This window comes from Dermochelys coriacea, chromosome 11, assembly GCF_009764565.3.
Source record: "Dermochelys coriacea isolate rDerCor1 chromosome 11, rDerCor1.pri.v4, whole genome shotgun sequence".
Classification (NCBI taxonomy): Eukaryota; Metazoa; Chordata; order Testudines; family Dermochelyidae; genus Dermochelys; species Dermochelys coriacea.
Genome location: NC_050078.2, coordinates 59146626 through 59170480, shown reverse-complemented (window position 1 = coordinate 59170480; position 23855 = coordinate 59146626). Strand labels below are relative to the sequence as shown.

The 23855-nt window shown below is 42.8% G+C and overlaps 1 protein-coding gene and 1 long non-coding RNA gene across 4 annotated transcripts in view; one reads left to right on the top strand and one right to left on the bottom strand.

Annotated features, from left to right (window-relative positions):
• The window catches only part of SATB2 (SATB homeobox 2), a 166880-nt gene extending 161742 nt beyond the window's left edge, over nucleotides 1-5138 (top strand). For all 3 annotated transcript variants that reach the window (XM_043505543.1, XM_043505544.1, XM_038421850.2), the window contains one exon: nucleotides 2011-5138. In XM_043505543.1, coding sequence (XP_043361478.1) covers nucleotides 2011-2466 — 456 coding nt within the window. In that variant the 3' untranslated portion in view covers nucleotides 2467-5138. The remainder of the gene's footprint in view (nucleotides 1-2010) is intronic.
• Nucleotides 1142-23383, bottom strand: LOC122458171. The gene is made up of 3 exons (XR_006278073.1): nucleotides 23372-23383; nucleotides 19543-19545; nucleotides 1142-1338 (listed from the first exon to the last, which is right to left on the bottom strand). It is a non-coding gene; the product is annotated as an uncharacterized LOC122458171 (long non-coding RNA).
• Between the last annotated feature and the right edge of the window lie 472 nt (nucleotides 23384-23855).

Genomic DNA, 23855 nt, shown 5'->3' with positions numbered 1-23855 from the left:
ATTTAGAGGGTCAAAAACTGTGTTTGTCCAGAGGCTTCCTTAGAATGCAGGAAAATTAATTATTTGAACTCAGGGCTCCTAAGTTAACAAAATTAATACAGACCTAGTGTAGTGAAACCTGTTCAAAGGACACCCTTCACAAGGCAACTTCTTATCTTCAGAGACTTTCCCAAGAGTATCCCCTAGCCCAGTAGTTCTCAAGCTTTTTTTTTTTCCCCACAGACTATTTGAAAATTGCTGAGGGTCTCGGTGGACCACTTCATGATCTCTCCAAATGTTGTTTGTACCATTAGCTAACTATTCTAAAGTGCTTTGGATAAAAGCACTATATAAAAAAAACTTAATAATAATTAAAAAAAATTGTTCTACAAATAAAAGCACACAATTCATATTTTAATATCAGTAGTCTTACCTTTCTAATGCAATGGATGTGCCCTTTCTCCCCCGCTGCGGCAGCCCCCGAGCTGGGTCTAGGAAGGAGGGGGGTCTCTCCCCACTACAGCAGCCACAGAGCTGGGGCTGGGAAGGAGGGCAGTCTCTCCCCAGCAGCCACAGCCCTGGAGCTGGGGTAAGTCACCTCTTTCTCTGGCCGCCGCAGCCCTGCAGCCCCTCTTCTCACCCCACTGCCCCCTCTCACCCCTATTTCTCCAAAGACCACCACCTCACCTTACACGTGCATCTTCTCCAGGGTCCAGGCACCTAATTAGTGAAGCCACACCTGCGTGGCTCCACTAATTAATTGTGTGGCCTTTCATTCTCTTGTGTGAGGCCACCCAGGTGTGCACCTTAGAGGGAACTATCTGCGGACCACCTGAATGGAGCTCGCGGACCACTTGTGGTCCATGGACCACAGTTTGAGAACCTCTGCCCTAGTCATTCTGGTTACAACACTACCCCTCCTTCACTACAAGACCATCTCTTTTAAGCAGCTGAAGTTTGTCTGTCCTTTGAGTGATAGGGACCGACAAAGTCCAGCTGCCTAAAAAGAGAGGAAAGTGTTTAAGACAGTGATACTCAGACCTCAGTGATTCAGGAGCCAAATTAGCAATCATCATTACCCCCAAAGGCCACAGTAGGGTGAATTCACTGTTTCATTCATTCTCTCTCTCTCTCTCTCTCTGTGTATGTGTGTGTGTATATATGTATATATATATAAAATTCTCACAGCAAAATGACTGGTCAAGTATTATTAACCATCTGTAGTTGATAAAATAATAACATAGTAAAAGCATCCTGATTGGTTAATGATGAAATCGCAGTGTTTTACTATCATGTGCTGCAAAGAGCCTCAGGAGACTCATTAAAGCGTCACTTGTGGCTCGTGAGCCTTAGTCTGAGCTGGGTTAAGACAAGTTTCACTACTTTTAAAAAAAGGAAAATATTGCCACATCTATCTGAAAAATGTCATTATATAAGTCTTTGTCTAAAAGCAATTCTCCTAGGTTTTATTCCAAATCATATTGTTTGTTATGCGGTAGCATGTAAACCAAGATCAGATCCTCTTGTGATAGGCACTGTACAAACACATACTGAGAGACAGTCCCTGTCCCAAAGACTTTACTATCTAAATAAGTGGGACAAAGAGTAAGAGGGGAAAGAGGGATACAAAGGGGTGAAGTGACTTGCCCAAGGTCACACGGACCATCTGTGGCAGAGGGGGAATTTAATCTGCTGGGGATAGAACCAAGCTATCCTGAATCCCAGTCAACTCCCATGTCCACAGGCCTACAATGACCCCCAACTGAATTTCTAGCTCTGGCCATTTTACTTGGGCTTTCATATTTTGTCCTTCTGAATCTGCATTGCTGGTGCAGTTGCTTTGTGGAGAAGAAAGGGAATGGAGAGTAAAAATTCACAAATACGTCTGTATACTAAAGGGTAAAATAAAACCTTGCCTAGATTCTGTCCAACTGCTACATATCTCAAGTGGCCTTTTTAACCAGAGGGCTGGCCACATTTTTGAATTGTGCAGAAAGTACATTGAATATGTGTGTATGTTTAATTATATAGGTCCTGCATAGACAGCAGTCCCAGCCTGCAAAGGAAAACACACCTCCAAGAGAAGAGGCCCCACCTCCACCTGCTGAGGACAGTTGTGCCAAAAAGCCAAGATCCCGCACCAAGATATCCTTGGAAGCTTTAGGCATCCTTCAAAGTTTTATCCATGATGTAGGCCTGTATCCTGACCAGGAGGCCATTCACACTCTGTCCGCTCAGCTGGATCTGCCCAAACACACGATCATCAAATTCTTCCAGAACCAACGTTACCATGTAAAACACCATGGGAAGCTAAAAGAGCATTTGGGAACAGTGGTTGATGTGGCAGAGTACAAAGATGAGGAGCTGCTGACTGAATCGGAGGAGAATGACAGTGAAGAAGGTTCCGAGGAAATGTACAAAGTGGAACCCGAAGAGGAGAATCCTGACAAAAGCAAGGCAACTCCTTCAGAAATTGACCAGAGATAATGTGAGCCCATGATACAGAAAGCAATACATTGATCCAAGGATTTTCTGTTTATTTTTATTAATTTGTTTTTTTTTCTCTTTTTGCATTTTTTGTTGTTGTTTATGTTGCACACGATCCATGTGCAAACTGAATGAATTCAGCATCATCCAATCAAACATCGCCTTGACACAGACATTTGAGTGTTACACTTTTACTTTTGACTGAGATAATAGTTGTAATCACATAGGATTATGCCTGTTTTAATCTTGCACTTATGAAAGGGACATCTAGCAAGTTAACAGGAAGAAAAAGACTTATGAAATCAATGAAGGAAAATTTACAGCTCTCTCTTTCTGTGTGTGTGTGTGTGTGTGTGTGTGTGTGTGTGTATATATATATATATATATATATATATATAAATTGCATGGGACAGAACTTTACAATCCGAAAGTATAGACTGTGAAATGAGTTCTTTAAAGATGAAACTTGTTTATGTATTAAAACCACTTCACAATGAGTTGCTTTGGCTTTTTGATAACTGCTGCCTGCTCTCAGGGTGTGGTGACTATTTTTGAATTCCTATTTATTTTCTATGTTTATCCCTGATTTTTTTTTATTATTGTTATTATATGGCTTCCTATCTGGCAACTTGATGGGTAATTTTTGAGGTATGTATTTAAAGACATAAATCAACACTGCCAAAAAAAGAAAAGAGAAAATGGAAAAAAAAATCAGGGCACCTTAAAAACAACTACTATGTTAAAGTACTTTAAAACACAGTGCACACTTAAAATGATATAGCATGTTCCATTATTCAGACTGCCCTTTCTGTAGTGAACAGATGAATTTTCATGGAATTCAAAATGAGTAAAACTGAAATTCAGTGCATAGAAGACTTGTCCGTTAATGAGGTCTTGATTAAAAAATAGCATTTTGAGATTTGAAGTATGGAATTCATACTATGAACTACGTTTTACTGTGGAGTTTATTTACTTGTTTTCTGTTTCAGTTCTTAAAATTTATACATTTATGCATTTTATTTGTTGTTGCTTTTAGTTTTTATTATTATTTTTGATTCAACATAAAGTCAAGTTAGGAAACTAGAATATCAAAACCCACATGGGTAGAAAACTGTCCAGTTAACTTGATTGATTAAGGGGGTCTCCCACTCTTGGCTTCCCTTTCCCTTTCATGTCTGTTAAACTTGGGCTTCCTTTGTTTCATGCACATTATTTCAGTGGTACTAAGCGCTTTCAGCCACTAGTCTCACAAGCTGTAGCCTATATTCAGTGCATGGTAGCCCTGATGCGAACTCATTTTTCAATCTTCCTGCAGCCTAGCAGCTCTAGGTAATAAGAATGAGCGGCGATATCTGTGTAGTCACCTTCTTGTCATAAATTGAAATATTTTCCCTGACACCTAACATAGCAATTACATTACATAAAGCAGAACTTACGCTGACTGACTCTTCAATGGTCTGAGCCCTAAAGCTGCAATCTACTATAGTTTCCAACTCTTTTGAGGCATCTTGTCGGGAGCAACACCAGGTAGCATTACTTTTCACATTCATGTAATGATTTTCAAGAGAAGACCTCACCTTCACTATTATTGCAGCTGGACTTATTGCAGACTCCTTCTAAACTGCAGTCAGAACCATATCTGCAGGGTTTCTTTTTTGTACGTGTTGTGCTTTTATGTAACCTTGACAAAGACCTCATGCAATATCACTTTGAAAGTTATTTTCTGTTTACTACACCAGGCATTGTAATATAACTGTTAATACTATTTATATATTTGAAAGGTATAAAAAGTAGGAGTAAAAACAAAAAACAAACCTCTGTGTTGATATTTACTCAGAACGTACAATATACAGGGAGAAGACATGTTGCAATACAAGCTAATTCTAGCTGCTCAGTAACCTCTGGAGTTTTTAAAGGGACTTTTTCAAATAATGTTTTAAAACATAACAGTATCTCTGCATTAATTTTATGTACCTTTGCAAAATGATGGTGGTTTGCTTAATTAAACCCTTCTTGCTCCTCATTCTTTATTTCTGTAGTATGCTGCAGCTTTAATCAGAAGTTCAATGGTTGCTGCTTTATGTTCTTTGAAGAGTTACTCTTTCAAAACTGTCTTCTTTTACTGTTACTGAAATCATTCCATCTGTGTAAAAGGAAACTGATTTTTGCCCTTGCAAGGTTGTTCATCTGTTGATGGTATCAACGTTTGGTATCTTTTACACTTCAACCAAAAATTTTATTAGGTATTTTTTCAATGCTGAGTCTTGCCTTTTATTTTTAATTTCACTGCCAATTTTGCAGTGTTCTAAGTGAATCTGTGGGCATTTTAGCCTGTGGTCTTGCCAGAACTTTGCGAATTACAATGCATATATGTCTATTTATTCAGTATCCATCATATAATATCTATTTGGAAAAAGAAACTTTTCTTGTAGTGCCTCTTAACAAAGCACAATTTTCCGCCTTTTTTGTGAAATAAAAAATCAAAAAAATCAAAAAACAAATTGTGTTTTATTGCGCTATCAACAATGTGAATAAGGATTAACATATTGTAAATGTTCTTTTTTCCATGTAAATCAACTTTATCTTTGTTATCACTAAGTGATAATTAATTTTTAACTTATGTGCATTGTTAGGCTGTTAGAATTTTTTGGTTGTTGAAATAAAATGCATTCAATAAATATGACTTCATTTGTCAAGTAATTCACTGGGCCTTATTTTCTTTCTGTCTGAGATTATGTGAGCCAGACCTGTGAAATCAAGGGAAAAAATGTTCTTATTTTGGAAATTTGATCAGATTTGATCAGAACAGCATTATCAGTCATTACAGATGTTTGCTAAATCCATAAAAGGCCATTCAAGTCAGTGGAGCTTTAGTGAATTAGAGCAGCTGAGAATCTGATCCATTATGTTACTGGATTTTTACTGTGTGTGTATATCACACACAGTAAGGATGGGAAGGGAGGAGCATAGATGCATTGCCTTTCAACCAATTGGATTACAGTATGCAAAAGGAACTCAAATGTATAAAGATATTTGTTACTCCACTCCCGTATTTCACTGGTGGATATTTCTGTTTATAATTAAAAAACCACAAATGACTGCGTGTCAGGAAACTTTTGGAACACACATGTCCATGGTTAATGGACATAAAAAAAGGCTTTTATTATATTTATGGCGGGGCGTCCCACTGAGTGTCTGGGGGAATGCATCAAGGATTGATGTATCTGTGGAAATGTGTGAAAAGGATTTTTTGAGGGAATGCAGATAAATGGAAAAAATTGCTCAAAATTCTTAAGCTAACGAAGTAGCGAGTGCCTGGATTCCATCCTAGCAGACAGAATTTATGTTGAACTCCAGACTTAACAGTCCTCGCTTGCTTTAGGTATTGCCATTTTCCCCACCCCCATTTTAATTCTATGGCAAGGATGCAGCGGTTCTTCCCTTAATGACTCATTTACATTCCACACAAAACATCGGCAGACTTGCTTGTTTAAAAAAAAAAAAAAAACAATAGAGAACTGTGTCTTATGGTACCCCACCACCTGCTTGTAAATTGAATTTTGACAGGTTTCAGAGTAGCAGTCATGTTAGTCTGTATTCGCAAAAAGAAAAGGAGTACTTGTGTCACCTTAGAGACTTTTTAAAATTTGTTAGTCTCTAAGGTGCCACAAGTCCTCCTTTTCTTTAATTGAATTTTGGAATTTCATCAGAGACCAAGTAAAAACAACTGTACGTTAAATTAATGCTGCTTCACTTGGAAGCTACTCACACAAATGCCATTTGGTTAGGTTTTGTTTTTCTGGCATGCATAATTGCTACTTTTCACTTTATTCCACTTACCTTTGAATGAACCCTGGGGCCTTTTTCTCTCTTCAATGGAAGTAATAAGTACACAGCAATACTGCACCTATTGACAGACAACCCCTCCACCAAGCCTCTTCCATGTCAAAGCCACCACTTGCTTAGTACCTGAAAAGATGCATCAGTCAGACAGTCTTCAGCCCAGCATTAGGGACTGATCATTGCTCTGAACTACCAGTGAAGTCCTCATGCATAGCAGCTGCTGGAGCAGGCCTTGGGGCTTCTGCTGATTTCAGTGGCCTTTAGGACCTGATTCAGCAAAGCACTTAAACGTGTACTGAAGTCTATCCTTTTTCAGCAAAGCATCAATGGGATTTAAGCACGTGCTTGAGTCCTTTGCTGAAGTGGGAACTTGGTGGTCCAAGGTAATGAAGTTCTTAGAGCTGGTTTTAAATTTTCCTTTGAAATAAAATGTCAACAAAATACAGAAAATGTTTTATAATTTCCTTCCATTTCCTGATCAGGACAATGTTGAAGATTCTGCAAGGTGCTGAGTGCTTTTATCTCCATTTAAACCAATGGGTACTTAGCACCTTGTAGTAGGCAATCAAAGAAATAGCAGCATTAATGTTTCTGTCTATCTAGACCTCTTTATATGCACACTGTATTTTTTTATTTGAAAAAAAATTCTTACAAACATATGGATACTTCTTCCAAACCCTTAAAAACAATCATTTAATAGCTGCTATGGTAGAAATATTTCTATTAATAATACTTCTATTTCTCCACACTTTACCTGCTGCTGCTGTCTGTTAGGCATGTTTTAGTCTTCCAGACATATGTATTTCCATTTAAAAACCTATGTAACTGAAAAAATAAACATTTAAGATTTTTTTAAATTGCACAACATACTGTCTATTCCCTACAATTCATCATCATTCAAGTATAAGTATATGCCCCATCTCCTCCTTTGTATCCGGAAACCAATGAATCTCCTTAGATTGGATTAATTAGCATCCCTGATTGATCAATGTTCTCTTGCCAAGTTGGACCTGTTGGACATGCAGGAGTAAAACCTACAGCACCCAAGATAAGTTGGAAAATGTGCAAAATGTCATCTTAAAATCATAAAGAAGTAATTACAAAAAATCTCCATTTACAATATAAAGTGCACTGATTAATTAAAGATGCAGCTTTAATTTATTTATACCCATTAAAAAAACATACCTGTTTTAACACAAAATAACACAAGCTAAGTCAACCAAAGAAGTGCCGGCGGGCTGAATAGTAGAGAGTAGGAAGTGAAATAAGGCCAGTGTGAGGCAGAACATGTAGAAACCTTAAATCCTTGAAACCTTTAGCAACATCACTGGAAGCTAGTAATAAACAATGCTCCATGGGGAGAGGTGCAATTGACATGGTACATTATGAGTGGGGGAGTGCTGACTTTTTGTGCTCCCCATCTGAGATCTTTCTCTTATTTATCCACAAACAGTGTGAAAGGTGTTGCAGCTCATTCTCATTCAATTTATATGAGGCCTGCATTCTCTCTCCTTGGCTGTGGTGCAGATCTCGGGAAACTTGCCAGACACGGTATGTGTGAAAGCTTGTAAAGGGGGTAGAGAAGGAAGAAGGCATTAGTCCAAATAATGATTTAAATAACTTTTCTTCTTGATTGCTTTTGAATTCTTTGCTCGTTGGTGGCCAGATTCTAATCTCAGCTACATTAATGTAATCAGGAGGAGTAGCTTATTGAAGGAAGTGGGGCTATCCGGCATGTGAGGTCAGAATCAGGCCCTGCATCTGTGAAATGTAGGGCGGGCTGGTTGTTTGTCTCCTGTCTGGCTTTGGCCATATGAAAGGCCTCCCGTGCGCGTGCTGTTGAGCAGCTTGTCTCAGACTAGGTATCCAGTATTATTTATTTGGTTTATTATTCATGTTACTATGGTACATACGGGCCCTAATCACAGACCAGGATCCCACTTCACTAGGCTCCATACAAACAGAACAAAAAGATGATCCCTGAACCAAGGTATGTCTACCTGTTTTCCAGTCCTGTAGACTTTGTGCACACGTTACTCCTATGCAGGATGGGGTCCGGGGCCTAATTTCTGGAAAACATTTAAATACATGCTTAAGTCCATCCATATTCAAGACAGATATTTAAACGCATATAGATTTTAAGGCCAGAAGGGACCATTAAATCATCCAGTCCAACCTATAAATCAGAGGCCACAGCATTTCATTGTAACTCCTGCATTGAGCCAAATCACTTGTGTTTAACTGAAGCATGTCTTTTAGAAAGGCATCCATTCTCGATCTGAAGACGTCAAGAGATGGAAAATCCACCCCTTACCTTGATAGGTTTTCGAAAGGTTAGTCACTCTCACCGCTAACAACTTGTGTCATGTTTCAAATTTGAATTTGTCTGGCTTTAATTTTAAGCCATTAGTTCTTGTTATACGTTTCTCTGCTAGATTACAGAGTCCTTCTGTACCTGGTATTTTCACCCCATGAAGGTACAGTCCTGAACAGAGATGCTGCCCTGAACTGAGGCCTTCATGAACAAGTCAAATTTTTTGTTGCTATTTTAAGGAAAATTCATTTTTTATTTAAGTATGAGCAGGCCTTTTCCTCCCTGGGTAATGTTTCACGGTAGTAATGGAGGTACAAGATTTTTCTGTAAACATTTTTAGGGGAAGGGTGTGAGGAAGGTATTTGTTAAGATTTTGGTTCATGAGAACTGTAAGGTGTTCCGGGCTATTTCCTATTATTAGTATGGCTTTTTTTAAAAGAATACATTTGAAATGACATTTTTGTTTCAAATCATTTTATTAAAAATCCCAGATAATTGGGGAGATTTTTTGGGAGGGAGGCTTTGAATGAAACAAAGATTCCATTTCCTTTGAAATTTTTAGAAAAGATTTCCCATTTTTCGACCAGCCGTAACTAATAGTTTCATATGGAAGAGTAAAAAGGTATGTGGGGGTATCTAGAGAACTCATGGTAGATGCAGACATAGAGGGAGAGCTGTGGAAGACAGATAACTCATTCTGTATCCTAGGACTGGACTGAGGTTGTAGCAACAGACTACATCAGCAGCAAGTGTGCTGTGGGCCAGACTTGGCAGAATACATGTGAAAAGACAGTGTTGAGGTGGAAATTTTCTCTCTATATATTCCTGTAGCAGGGGAGGGTAAACTACGGCCCGGGGGCCACATCCAGCCCTTGAGCTCCCGCTGGGGAGCAGGGTCCAGGGCTAGTCCCGCTCTGGTGCTCAAGTCGGGGAGCGGGTTGGGGGGCTTGCCCCACTCCGCGTGGCTCCTGGAAGCAGCAGCATGTCCCCTCTCTGGCTCCTACAGGTAGGAGCAGCCAAGGGGCTCCTCACACTGCCCCCGCCCCAAGCGCAGACCACAGCCAATGGGAGCTACAGGGGTGGCGCCTGCAGACGGGGCAGTGTGCAAAGCTGCCTGGCCATGCCTCCGCATAAGAGCCGAAGCAGGGACATGCCACTGCTTCTGGAAGCTGCTTGAGGTAAGCGCCGCCTGGAGTCTGCTCCCCTGATCCCTCCCCTCTCCCATGCCCCTTCCCCAGCCCTGATCCCTCTCCTGCCCTCCAAATTCCTTGGTCCCAGCCCGGAGCATGCTCCTGTACCCCAATCCCTCATCCCCAGCCCCACCCCAGAACCTCACCCCCCCCCCACACACACCCCAACCCCGTGCCCCAGCCTGGAGCCCCTTCCCGCACACTGAACTCTCATTTCTGAACCGACCTGAGGCTGCACCGCCAGCTGGAACCCTCACCCACACCCCAACCCCCAATTTCTTGAGCATTCATGGCCCGCCGTACAATTTCCATACCCAGATGTGGCCCTCGGGTCAAAAAGTTTGCCCACCCCTGTCCTATAGAGATAAAATGATCTCTTATCCTGTGTGGAGCAGAGTATTTAATAGAGACCCAGAGCCAGGTTAGCTATTGGGGAAAGCAGATCTGAGGAGGCTATTTCCCCTCAGTTTCTTGCACTAACTGTACCTATCCAATAAAAAGTAATAGAAAAGCATTTTAATTTCTTGGCCAATGTCCAAAATAATTTAGCAGTTTAGGAATTTCATTGATAAAGGCAGATACCAAATACATTCTGAAAGCAAAACATATTGGTGATATCTGACTATTTAATTATTAGCTGAATTGTAGTTATTATTATGGTAACGCCCAATGGTCCTAAGTGGGGTCCCATTGTATTAAGCATCATACAAACCCATTAAAAAAGAAGAGATTATAATCTAAATGTAAGTAGATAGTCAGCAGCAGGTGGTGTGTTTGTAAATGATGGGTGACATAAACCAAAGTTTCATGTCTGGAGGGTAATTCAAGCCCCAATCCTGCAATGAGCTCTGGGTGGGCAGACCTCCTGCATTGTCAGAGAGCCCACTGCAGCCAATAGGATGCTATCTGCTTTGACCTGATTCTGATCTCACAATTGTGGTGTAAATCAGGAGTAGCTCTGACGAGGTCAGTGGAAATCACATTAGTGTAAAATTAATGAGAGATCACAATTGGACTCCTAATCTTCCTAGAGCCATGGTTCAAATTTCAGCAGAATTGAATCAGCCTTCTGCAGTAGACACATAACAATGCATTTGGGTAATTTAACTATGGAATCCACAGGCCTGCTTCTGATCTTTCTTATCCTGGTTTCAACTCCACTGACTTCTCACATGCCAGTGAGAGAGCACAATCTGGTCCTGTGAAATTTACCAGGAATGAATTTTGCCCACTGACTCCCAGACCTGGTACCGATCTTTAAGAACAGACCTTACAAAGTGGGGTCATGTCTGTTGTGTGTGGTCAGTAAAGGTTTCACGCCAATTTCTATAATGATGACAGTTTGAATCGGTCCTTTGCCAACTTTTACCCTTCTTTCCTGCAAACCAACTCCACTTCACTGCACTGGGGCCTGTTTGCCAGTGAGCATGCACCCCGGTTTGTACAACACCCTGGGTTCCTTCAGGATGAAAGGGCTTATACAAATGTAAAATAGTCTATTACCACACACAGCAAACAAATCATCAGGGATGAAACAAGCGGTAAAACACACTGTTCCCTGTGTGAAATCCTTAAAAGGAATACATTAGTCTCAACTCTGTTAAACTGCTGTCAGCATGTCTGCGGCTGCTTTTTGCCTTAACATGTGTGCTGCTTGTCTAGAAAACTGACATTTTAATGGACACGCATAATGTTGGGAGGATTGGTATGGCAGGACTGTTAAGTATAAAGTTAAATGCTGACATTATACTAAAGGGCCAAACAGACCTGTAAGAGCTTTGGTAAAAGCTGTTTCCTATTTCAGTCCCTTTGATCTCCAGTGCTCACTCTTTTTCATAGATCATACTTCTCTTTATGCTGCAGAACTGTTGAAATAGCACTATAATCAATGCCTCTCCCTCCCCCTTCACACATGAAACTCACCTGACCTGTCTTTGCACAAAATAAGCAACAGTTGCAAACAGGAAATAAAAGTACAGTGTGCCACTTTGTTGGGTTTTTTTTTTCAAAAAGAAACAAAAATAACATAATTGTCCTAGTGTTACAATAAGAAGAATGCTCAGAAAACCAGAGAGTTATATTGAAATGAAGCTGCAGTAGATAACCTAGACAAAATGTCACCCACATACTTTACAAATGGAGACTTAAGTTACAAACTGCCTCTGTATCTTGATCCTGACTCCATCCAAGTTAACGGGGGTTTTGCCCTAGACACCAGCGGGAGCAGAACTGGGTCCTTTTTTGGCTTGGCAAGGAGTTCCCTGGGCTCACAAGGATGGGTATCTTAAATTCTCTATGGGGTCCCACTCAGCCAAGGAGATGAAAATAAGTGCTTCCTTTACCATACACCAGCTTTATCGGTGGGAGACTGTAACAGGCTGGCCTGTCCAGTGTGACTAACCCAGCTCTACTCAGTCAGCCCCACCTGTGCAGTAATTAACTGCCTCTCAGTCTGAGCCAGGTGGGACTAAGGGGGTCATGTGTTACTATTGCAAACACCTGGGCCTCATGATATAAAGGCTTCAGAGACAGCAGTAAGAAGAAGCTGTGATAGGAACCATAGAGAGTAGTGTGGGCTCCTGTGAGAAGCCCTGTGATGGGGCCTTTAAGTAATAGGGAGGCTTGAGAGAAGTTGCTGGAGTTCTGGAGCTGAGGCAAGATGGGGGAACTTGTGAAGGTCAAGAAAGTGAGAACCAACTTTGGGTAGATTAAATATTTTGGTTGGGGATTTAAACTGGACTTTTGTTACCCAGGATGGGACTGATATTAAATGCAAGCTGGCTGGAGCACTAAGTCACCAAGAAAAAGACTGGTTTCAGAGTAGCAGCCATGTTAGGCTGTATCCCCAAAAAGAACAGGAGTACTTATGGCACCGGAGAAACTAACAAACTTATTTGAGCATAGTCTTTTGTGAAAAAGACTGTAGATGAAGCACATTGGCTGAGGAAAAGGAAGCACTCGAGAAGAATCCCTGCAACACTTTCACCCTGTCACCAGGGATACTGTGAGTGAGTGGAACCGTTTACTGGGGGAACGTGGTCAGACTGGCCTGTAACTCCCCCAGGACAGGGCTAGAGGTAGCCAGGACAGCTAGCAGGAAAAGCAGCTCTCAGGAGGGTCTGTGTTAAAGTAGGCTGTGCCTTGTGGTGTCTGCTTATTGTTGCTTTTTATGTTATGCCTCTCCATTATGCTAAGCAAAGGCACTGTTGTCATTTTAAAATAAGGCTGAATTTGATAAGCTGAAGATTTGGTAAGAAAACATTGGCATGGTGTGCTCGGTTGCCCTATTGAAGGGCATAGGCTGATTTCCTCCCCCTACCCCCTGTTTTATCCAGTACTGCCACCACATGGCACTGGCTGGCCTCATGGTTGGCAGGCTCTCCATAGAGGTTATGCACTGATTGCCCTCCGCTAGCAGAGTTGGTTCCATTCAACCCTCATTTTTGAGGTACCTCAGCAGGGCAGTGTGGTGTGATTGTGCTGTCATGGGCCATCTCTGGTACAGTCCTTCCTCACTAGCACTAACTTTCCCTCCAAGGGCTACTGGGATAATATTTAGCTTTTTAAACCTAGCTTCTAAAAAAGTTGTGTGTGAATTCAGGGCTCATCAAAGGTGTCCGACTGTCAGTGCTGGGGAGTGAAATCCTCTACCGGACTGTAGAATACACACTGCTGAGCAGTGTCACATCCGTTCCCCCTCCACTGCTTTCTCAATGTGTCTCAGCCCTCACTTGCAGGGAACACCAGGAGGAGGGAGAGGGTAATTCAGTTGCCATGTCTATGCAACAGCTGGAATCTGCTGAGACTGCTGGCAAGGTTGCCAATAGCAGAGCTGGTTGGAATTTGGTTTAGTCCTGATGCAGGACAAAAAGTTCAAATCTCAGATGTTGGAAAATGAAACATTTCAAAGATGTATTGTTTTTAACTTATCGTTTTGGCTTTTATACTATAATACAGCATAAGTTGAAACTATAAAGTCCAAATGAAACATTTTGACCTTATTGAAATCATGATGTCCCCCACACATTTTGTGAATGTGGGTTTTTTGGGGGGGGGGGGTTCCTGTGAAATGTCTAAATTTTGTGGAATCATCATTTTCTGGGGGGCAGGGGAGAACTGTTCTGTCAGAAAACCTTTGACCAGCTCTAGTGGATAGAGCACTGGACTGGGACTTGGGAGATCTGGGTCCTATTTCCAGTTTGGCCACTGACCTCCTGGGTGACCTTGGACAAGTAACTTCCCCACTCTGCCTTAGCTTCCCTATTTGTAAAAGGAGGATAATGATGCATCATCTTTGCAAAGCATTTGAGAGATACTGATGAAAGCAGCTATAGAAGAGCTAGATATTACTATTTATTTATTACCACCAGTTAGTCAATTGGGTTGGTGGTGGCTTTTGAGATGTGGACATTGTCCCTTGTGGAATTGGATTGAAAGACCATCAAACTCATTAGCAATAGGCTACCCAATAGCTATCAAATCTGAACTTTCAACTTCTACTCACCTGGATTGCATTTTATTTTGCCACCTAATTTGAGAAGTCCAATATCTCATTGCCAAGATATAGCTAGATTTGTGTTCTTAAGACATTCCTTTAAGACCTTGGTTAGAATGGAGAAAGAGTCCCCTTAGTCCAAATCTTAGAAATAAAAACAGCTGGGAAGCTAAAGAAATGCTGTCCATGTTAGCCTCTCACAGTTTGTATGGTAACTTCCAACGTGTGTGTATGTATGTTCCATACATACATATATGTTCCATTCTAAGCATCTGATGAAGTGAACTGTAGTTCATGAAAGCTTATGCTCTAATAAATTTGTTAGTCTCTAAGGTGCCACAGGTATTCCTGTTCTTTTTGTGGATACAGATTAACACGGCTGCTATTCTGAAAACGGTACAACTTCTGTTATCCAAAACTTCCTGTTAGCCAGAACATGTTCTTGCATAGCTCTTATTTCCATCCAAAATTCTCTTGATTATCTGAAACCTCAATTATTTAAACTCAGGGTGACCACAACAGTTAGCTAACCTAGGCTGTACTGCTTTTAATGTCTGATATTTGGGTATCTGTGGCTGGTTTTTTGAAAGCAAGAGTGTCTTACCATGATTTAATCCACTGCTATATTCCATTTCTGTCAAAGGTGACATCCTTCACCAAGCGTAAGAATCATTGCTAGGTGCCAGCATTATGGAGTACACATTAAAAGGGGCACTTTCAGAACTGTCTATAACCAAGAATTCCTTAGATTGTGTATGAGAACATTAAAGTGGGTAGGGTATGCTTCTCTAACTTCACATGTAGTCTGGTTTTATTGATGTGCTCTGGGCCAAATCCTGGTCCCACTGAAATCAAATTTATGGAGTTTGGCCATATATTTCAATGGGATCAGGATTTGGCATTTCATGAGTGGTGCCTTCAATTTGAAGGATGAATATAACCAGTAGTCCACATTGATGGTGGTTTCTGTTCCAAGGGTTCCATTCTGGCTCCCCTTCTACAGGAATGTGAGCGTTGAGGAGAGGGTGGAAGGCACAACCTACTCTCCTTTGTGCATCTGGACAGCAGGCAACCAGACTCTGGGTGCTCTGTGCTTCCCAAAAGTCCACTGTGGGAGCTGTAGCTCTGCCAATGACATGAACCTCAAGATGCAGTAGTGGGCCCTGACCCCTTTCCTACTGGCTTCCAGTCTAAGCTTGTGCTCAAATAGGAAGTGTAGAATCTAGTTCTGTATGAGTTTACCAGCAGCATTCAAATGTGCAGTGCTCACACAATCCCCTATAGCACAGGGGTTTCTCAGAGTGGCTGAATGGTCTGGGATTAAAGCACTGAAAAGGACTCTAGGAAATATAGGTTTAATTCCTGGCTGGCCACAGACTTCCTGTCTGACCTCAGGCAAGTCAATCTCTCTGACTCTGATCCCAATCTGTTCTTTTTCTCCCACCCTTTTTCTTTCCTGTCTAACAGCAAGCTCTTTTGGGGCAGAGTCTTCCTTGCTATGAGTATGTTATGGGGCTAGCTCCATGGAGCCCTGATCTCCACACAACTAATGAATTTGTAAAATGTGAGCACTAAGGGTCAAAATTAATCCCACGCAAAGTCAGATTTAAGGCTATAAATCCAGCCCAGCAGTCATGTCCTCTAAACCCAAGGCAGCATGCAGCAGTGTGAGTTAAGGCCAAAGGAGGGCCTGTCCTAATAGCATTCATTCTGCCTTTCTTTGCTTTTGTGGATTTACATCCTTCACCTTGATGCTGCAGGTAGGACTACTTGCATATTGTTTGCCTTGCTCATACTGAATATGAAAAGTCAATACAGAAACTTCCATTCTGAATGCAGTAGGAGCAGCACTTCAAATAGCTACCCCTCCCCACTACATTAGGGACTATAGCTGTATGGAGCAGATCCATACAACACATGGGCTGTAATGCCAAACTGTGTGCAAGGGACATCTCCTGCTATAGCCCTGAAAAAGCCTTTTAAGCATGGAAAGGAGAAAACAAACTGCACCCTAGAAGTGAGGTATTGAGAGCCCACAGTAAGTAACACACACCCTTTTTAATCATGACTAACTGGGATGGTAGCTGGAGTTAAATGCATAGAGATGAAAAAACATGGGTTGTCAATAGACAGGACACAAATGATAGAACAATTATCCCATACAGCAGGCTGCTTTCCAAATCCAACAAACTCCAGTATAATGTGGGTGGATATGCAGCATTCTTGAGGCCTGCTTTACCACTGGCACCAAATACCTCAGCTGGAAGGCCAGAGGGTAGCCTCTAGTGCCACGACATCCAGAGCTGTAGATCAAACAAATCAATGACAGTCTTCATACAACAACGTCTCGCATGTCACCAAACAAGGAAAGCTGAACAAGGGGGCTGAGGGCAAACCAAATCCAAATGCTTCCCACCATCCTCCCTAGAATCAGCATGGACTCAGTCTGAAGAGAGCCCCGAGGAGCTGAGTGCAAATGTCCGGGGGTGAGTGATGTTTAAACTCTGCCATGTGATCAGCTAAATCCCTCCAAGGATAGAAGCAATACACAAGGACTAAGATGGCAACTCACTGAGTTTGACCTTAAATTTCTAAGGCATAATAAATCCTCCCAAAGAAAAGAGAACCAACCCCCCTGAGCCAAGTTCAAATGGAAGGCTAACATGGAGAAAATTATTTGGGTTTTCTGTATGGTCATGGCTCCACCAGAAATGAGGGTCCCATCATGCCTGGTGCTGTTACCATCTCTTACCTGGTGCTGGTTCAGCACTGCAGAGCTGGCAGTGTAAGAAGACAAGACTGTGATAACAGGTTGGAGGGACAAACAGAGGTCAAGGGGCTGGCAGAAGGTCAGTGGCGAGCTTGGATTAGAATGGAGGTCTCCTAAATCCCAATCCAATGCCCTAATTTTGGGACCGTGCTGCCTCCCATCTTTAGTTCCTCACCAGCCCATCCCAATGTGTGCGGTTAGTGTGTTTACAGTAAAGTAGATTGTCTTACAAGAGCACTCTACATAGAATTAGAAGCCCATAGACCAGTTTACAATTTACCCCACCTTTCACATAGTCTCTCCCTAGTGGGAGCATTAGAAATCAAGGAACGCATTTTCTGCTTGTGTAATTTAGTGCTCGTCCAGTGACTTCAATTAAGCAAAATCAGTTTATAGCTGCAGACAGTTTGACCCTGAGATTTTTCAGGTGGGTTGCTCTTCTATCTCTTAATAAAAAAAAAAAAAAAAAAAATCCCAGGGCTGAATCCTGATACCACTGAAGCAATTACAAAACACATTGTCTTCAATAACACCTGGATTTGGTCCTCCTAACTGATCACTTTATTTCCAAAACATGAGGACCTTTTCTCCTTTCCAGGATACTGGATGCCTTTAGAAGGTGGAAGCTGGCATTTTGGGAAGGGTGGATTCCTATTTGATGGGCTAAGTCTTTTAAAACTACATTTTGTCATATAAATATCTCTGGGCTTGTTGTCTTTATGGAAATAGCCTTAATTCCAGTTGGGACATCACACATTGATCTAAATACTCCTCTGCTGGATCAATTTACATTAGGAGATGACTATCTTGTGTTGCTGTTCATCACATTAAGAGAACTAAATGTTTAGTTACAGGCTAAAATCCATTAGACAAACCTCTGCATTTGACTGTAAGATAGTCAACCATGCAGCCTATGCTCTGGACAATTTTCAGCTATAACTCCTAAAACCTATTTGAAAATATCATCCCCTTCCACATGCTCTTCAGTACCCCCTTCAAAGAGCTCCTTTGCAGTGTCCCACTTGCTCAGTACACGGACAGAACCGCTTTCTACTGAAACACACGAGAAGGAAATGAGCAAAATCATAACACTACTGTAATGGAAGGGGCTTTTCGAGTTCTGTTCAGAGTCATGTTTCTGAAAGGGAAATCTCTACTTTCACTAGAAGGCTGCCTGATGGAATGTGACAGTCTGTATGTGGGAACAGACAAAAAATGTGGATTGCATGGTTTGAGATGATCTCACCCATGAAGAAACAAAGTGGTTCGGGGAGTGGGGGAGAGTTTGTACAATGCCTTGTTCCTTAACCTCTTAATTTACTGCAATACTGGACAGCAAGGGACCCTCAACTTTCTGAGAAGGGAAATGGACTTTTCATTTGGACAAAGCACATATCTGAAGAGAGACAGGCTGTGAGCTGGAAGACAAAGCATACTAGGGAAATTGACTGCTCTTGCAAGGTGTCACAACACCAGGACTTAAAGGAATAAGTTTAGTCCATTTGGACAGAGATAGGCAGCCCTACACAGCCCATGGCTGTGGACCCAACTCTCCTGTTTGTAGGAAAAGTAAAGGGGAATCTCTGCTTTCAGTGACTAAAAACAGTACACTTCTAGCTTGTGGGAATACAAACCCACAGAAATCAATCATTAGGGCTGGGAGCTCCCTGCTGATCTTCCCCTAAAGAGAATGGTCACCCAGGCCTGGGCTCTGGGGCTAGGAATAGCAATGGCCTGGGACCCCTTGAATTTAAGGAAGACCACAGATGACTATGTGGGGCAGTGCCCAAGCTGTGGCTGCTGAAAGCTCCCAGATACCTCCTCACCAGAGCGAAAGTTCTCAAAATTGGTGGTCTAAACCTGGGTGCTTTAATCCAGGGGAGGGGTATATTTAACTTTATACACCCTCACTTGAACATTGTGGCCTTCACTCCTCTGCAGCTACACTGGATCAGACCAGGGTCCATCTTGCCCAGTATCCTTCTCTGACAGTGAGCAAAACCAGAGTTTCAGGGGGAGCATACATACCCAGCAATGATGGAGTGATCCACCCTAGTCTTCTGCTCCTGGCTTCTGGTACTCTGAGGTTTAGGGTCACTCTGCTCATGAGGCTCTGTTCCTGATTGTCTTGGATGATTAGCCACTGATGGGCCTATCCTGCATGAACTGATCTAATTCTTTTTTGAATCCAGTTATATTTTTGGCCATCCCCCGGCAATGATGGTTAATTGTGCATTGTGTGAAGTACATCCCCTTGTTTGTATTAAACCTAGTCATTTATTGGGTGTCCTCTGGCTTTTGTATTGTGGAAACGGGGAAAATACTTGTTCGTGATTTTTATAGATTTCAATCACATTCTCCCCCTCCCACCCTCCCACTTGTCATCTCTTTTCTAAGCTGAACAGCCCCAATCTTTTTTTTTAGTGTCTCTCTCCTTGTAGAGAAGCTGTTCCATATGCTTGACTATCTCTGGTGGCCCTTCTCCAAACTGTTTCCAATTCCACTCTCTCTTTTTGAGAGGCTGACCAGAACTGCATACAGTATTCGAGGTGTGGGCACACCATGGATTAATGTTAGCATTATGACATTCTTATTTTTCATCCCTTTCTTAATAGCTAGTAATGCACTGTTAGCCTTTTTTGACCACTGCTGTGTATTCAGCATCTGTAAAATGTCAATAACGTTTACCAACTTCAGAGGGCTTGGGACAATCGAGTGATGGGTTGTACAGTGCTACATGGTCTTAAAACTTAACAGAATGTATGCGAAGCTCCACCCCCTCTCTGAAACCTAGTGCCCCTAAATCCTAGCATATTTTGACAACTGTCCTTTTCAAAATGCTTCCAAACACTGAAATATTTTCATGTGTCAAATAACATCCCATCCTGTCCTGTATCCTTCACAAAGGAGGTGAGTAGCATTATAAATAGAGCCCTACCAAATTCATGGTCCATTTTGCCTAATTTCAGTCATAGGCTTTTAAAAATAATAAATTTCATGATTTCTGCTAGTTAAATCTGAAACTTCACTGTGGTGTGATTGTAGGGGGTCCTGAATCGAAAAGGAGGTATGTGTGTGTGTGTGTGGGGGGGGGTGTCACAAGGTTTTAATGGGGTGGGTTGCTATCCTTACTTCTGCTCTGCTGTAGGTGGCAGCTGCCTTCAGAGCTGGAGAGCGGTGGCTGCTGGCCAGGATCCCAGCTCTGAAGACAGAACCGCCACCAGCAGCAATGCAGAAGTAAGGATGGCACAGTATGGTATTGCCACCCTTACTTCTGGGCTGCTGCCTGCAGAGCTGAACCTTCAGTCCACAACCACCACTCTCTAGCTACCCAGCTCTGAAGGCAGCGCAGAAATAGAGGTGGCAATACTATGATCTCCCCCCCAAAATAACCTAGTGACCCCCCCCACAACTCCCTTTTGGGTCAGGACCCCCAATTTGAGAAACTCTGGTCTCCCCCATGAAATCTGTAATAGTATAGGGTAAAAGCACGCACACACGACCAGATTTCACGGGGGTAGACCAGATTTCAGGGTCCATGATGCATTTTTCATGGCTTTGAATTTGTTGGGGCCCTAATTATAAAACACTCTGAGAACTATGGATGAAAAGTGCCATCAAAGAATGAGGTTTTTTTTTTTTAAAAACTCTTCTTTCATGGTTTTTGTATATTTATAATCCGGGAGAAGGATCAGATGTCAGACCTACTATAGCATTTTTGTCAGGCTTCCAAGCCATTTGGATACCTGCCTTTTAATTCCCACTCAAATGTATGCTGTGTATTAAATGTGCATAGGGATATACATTCTCACTATCCTGTACATTTTTGAGGCCCTCAATGGAAGGAACCACACAGCACTTCATGCATATGACCCAAACACAAGTTTCAAGTCACACTTCTGAAGGATTACTATCATCCCTATTTATAGGTGGGGAAACTGAGTCAGACATTAAGGAGTTGATGATTTTTTTTCCAGAAGGATTTAGGACAGAGGTGGGAAAATTATGGCCTGCGGGCCCCATCCAGCCCACAGGACCATTCTGCCCAGCCCTTGAGCTCCTGACTGGGGAGGCTCACCCTCAGCCCCTCCCCTGTTCTCTCCCCTCCCCTGCAGACACTCCACCACACAGGCAGAGGGGCTGTGAGCTCCTGCCGCTCTAAGCAGCATGGTAAGGGGGAGGCGGTGACACACGGCAGTGGGGGGGTTGGGTAAGCGGTCCCAGGAGGCAAATGGGACAGGGAGCGGTTGGATAGGGTGGAGGTTCTGGGGTGGTTGAGGATGGGAAACGGGGGATTGGATGGGAGTCCTGGGGGGCCTGTCAGGGGGCAGGGAGGGTGTATAAAGGCTGGAGGTAGTCGGGATGGGGGGGTTGGATGGGGGTGGGATCCCTGGGAGGGGACGGTCAGGGGACAAGGAGCAGGGATGGGTTGGGGGTTCTGAGGGGCAGTCAGGGGGCGTGAAGTGGGAGGGGGTGGTTAGAGGGCAGGAGCCAGGCTGTTTTGGGGCACACAGCCTTCCCTACCTGGCCCTTGATACAGTTTCGCACCCAGATGTGGCCCTTGGGCCAAAAAGTTTGCCCACCCCTGATTTAGGAGCTCAGTCACTATTGAAAGTCAATGAATTGGACTTGTGCTCCTACATCCCTCAGGTACTTAAAAAAAGCACGACTTGTCTAACGTGGCAAAGCCAGGACTAGAACTCCAGGTGAAATAAGTGGAGTTTTGCCATTGACCTCAGTTAGGCTGGGGTTTCACCCTAGTTGCCTAGCCACAGAGCTGTCCTTCCCCTTTGGGAAGGCATGTGCACGTGTTCACCTTCTAATCACCAGCTGCTTTTCTGATGCTCGGTCTTTCTCACTCCCATGCCTTTCTAGGCTTCTCACAATGCTCTGTCCTCCTATATGCTGAGCAGCCTCTCTATTAAAACACTTTCTTTGCTCGTCCTTCCAGAACGGATCTCCTCTCTGGTGCTGTCGGCTCTCACTTTACACCTGATCATCTGTTTGCAAGATATTAGTCTGATGCAGATTGAGACATTGGGAAGGAGCTTGTCTTCTTACATAGCATTTTACAGCCATCTAAACAATGGCTTGTCTTGTCATGCTCAGGCCATTGCACTAGCTGTGCAAATCAACAGCATAGTCCCAAATGTGCATGCTCCTGACTGCTTCTGAAGTTCCCAGACAGTTTTCTGATGGCTCAGAGTCCCTGCAGCTCCATGTACAGGGAGGCTCAGGCCTGCTCCCACTGACTGCACATGGGGCAGGGGTGCATGGTCCCCTGAATAGGCGCACACTGGTACAGTGCCTAGAGGAAGTCCCAGCCCTGAAAATCAGCTCTCATTGGGTGTGTTACCGTTTGCAATATCTCCAGCCCCATTTCCTCAGATATAGTTTTAAATCAGCTTGGATTGAATCGTTCCTCTGCTCATTTCAACTTTACTCCCTAATGCTCCTCTGCCACAGCAGAGGAACGGAGGCTGTGCAGTTAGGATGCTGGAGCCAGAGTCACAGTCCTGCTGGAATTCTACTGCCTTATTAAATAACAATGAATTTAATATATACAATGCCACTCCCATTGTATTGTGCCTTGTGGGCAACCTGTATCACAAAATGCAAGAGACAGATATAATATGTTAAATTCTGCATGATCTGTTGTATAGTGAGGCATGAAAAATGGGGGGCCATGCTGTGTGACAAGATGGTTCTGTTGAGCATATTGTTGGTGGCCCTCTTAGGGGATCCAGAAGAATTTACTCAAAATAATGTCGCCTCAAAGATCACTGACTTTTAATTAATTCCAATTTTTCATATAGAATATTTGCATTACAGTAGCACTAGGATGCCCCATCTAGAGACTTTTGGACCCCATTGGGCTGGGTGTTTGACAAATACATAGTTTGCAAGTCCATGGGAGACTGTCTAAGACAAGGGGTAGGGAAAAGGAGGTACAGTATTCTCTTCTAGAGCAGGGGTTTCAAGCTTTTTCTTTGAGCCCCCTCCCCCACACGCACGTGATTTAAAAACTCCACCACCCATGTATGGCACAACAATTTTTTTCTGTATATAAAAGTCAGACCCAGCATTCGGTAGCAAGCAGGGCCCTGCAAAGCTCAGTTGCTTTGGCTTCGGCCCCGGACAGCAGCGTTTGGGGCCCTGGGCTTCCACCGCAGAGTAGTGGGGTTTTGGCTTTCTGCCCTGAGCCCTGGCAAGGCTAATGCCAGCCCTGCTTGGCAGATCCCCTGAAATCTGCTCGCATCCCCCTAGGGGGCCCCAGACCCCTGGTTGAGAACCACTGTTCTAGAAAAAGGGAATTGAAGCTCAGAGGCACAGACCCTCAACAGTATATAGGTTCCTAACTTTCTTTGACGTGGATGGGCGTTAGGCTCAGATCCTCACACGTATCTAGGCACCTATGTCACTTTGCCAAGGTCCACACATGCAAAGTGTGCAACAGAGCCCAACTTTCCTGATTCTCCCTCCCCTCTGCCTCCATTGACATAATCACAAGGCCATCCTTCTTGTTTTCTTAGTTTCCTTTGGCTTTGGACTTTGTCCACTCACATTCCCTATGTCCAGATGTGCAATTTCCACCCTCTTCTGACTCTTGCATTGTGTAAAATATTGATGCCATTCTAAATAATCCAAGGAAGGAATAATGGATATTAAGAAATTGAGCTCTAATGGTATATTTTATAAACAGAGATCTCTAAACAGTTGAATCCATTCAGTTAATTGCTTATTGGCTATATTGAGTGATTATATCCACCCTAGTTC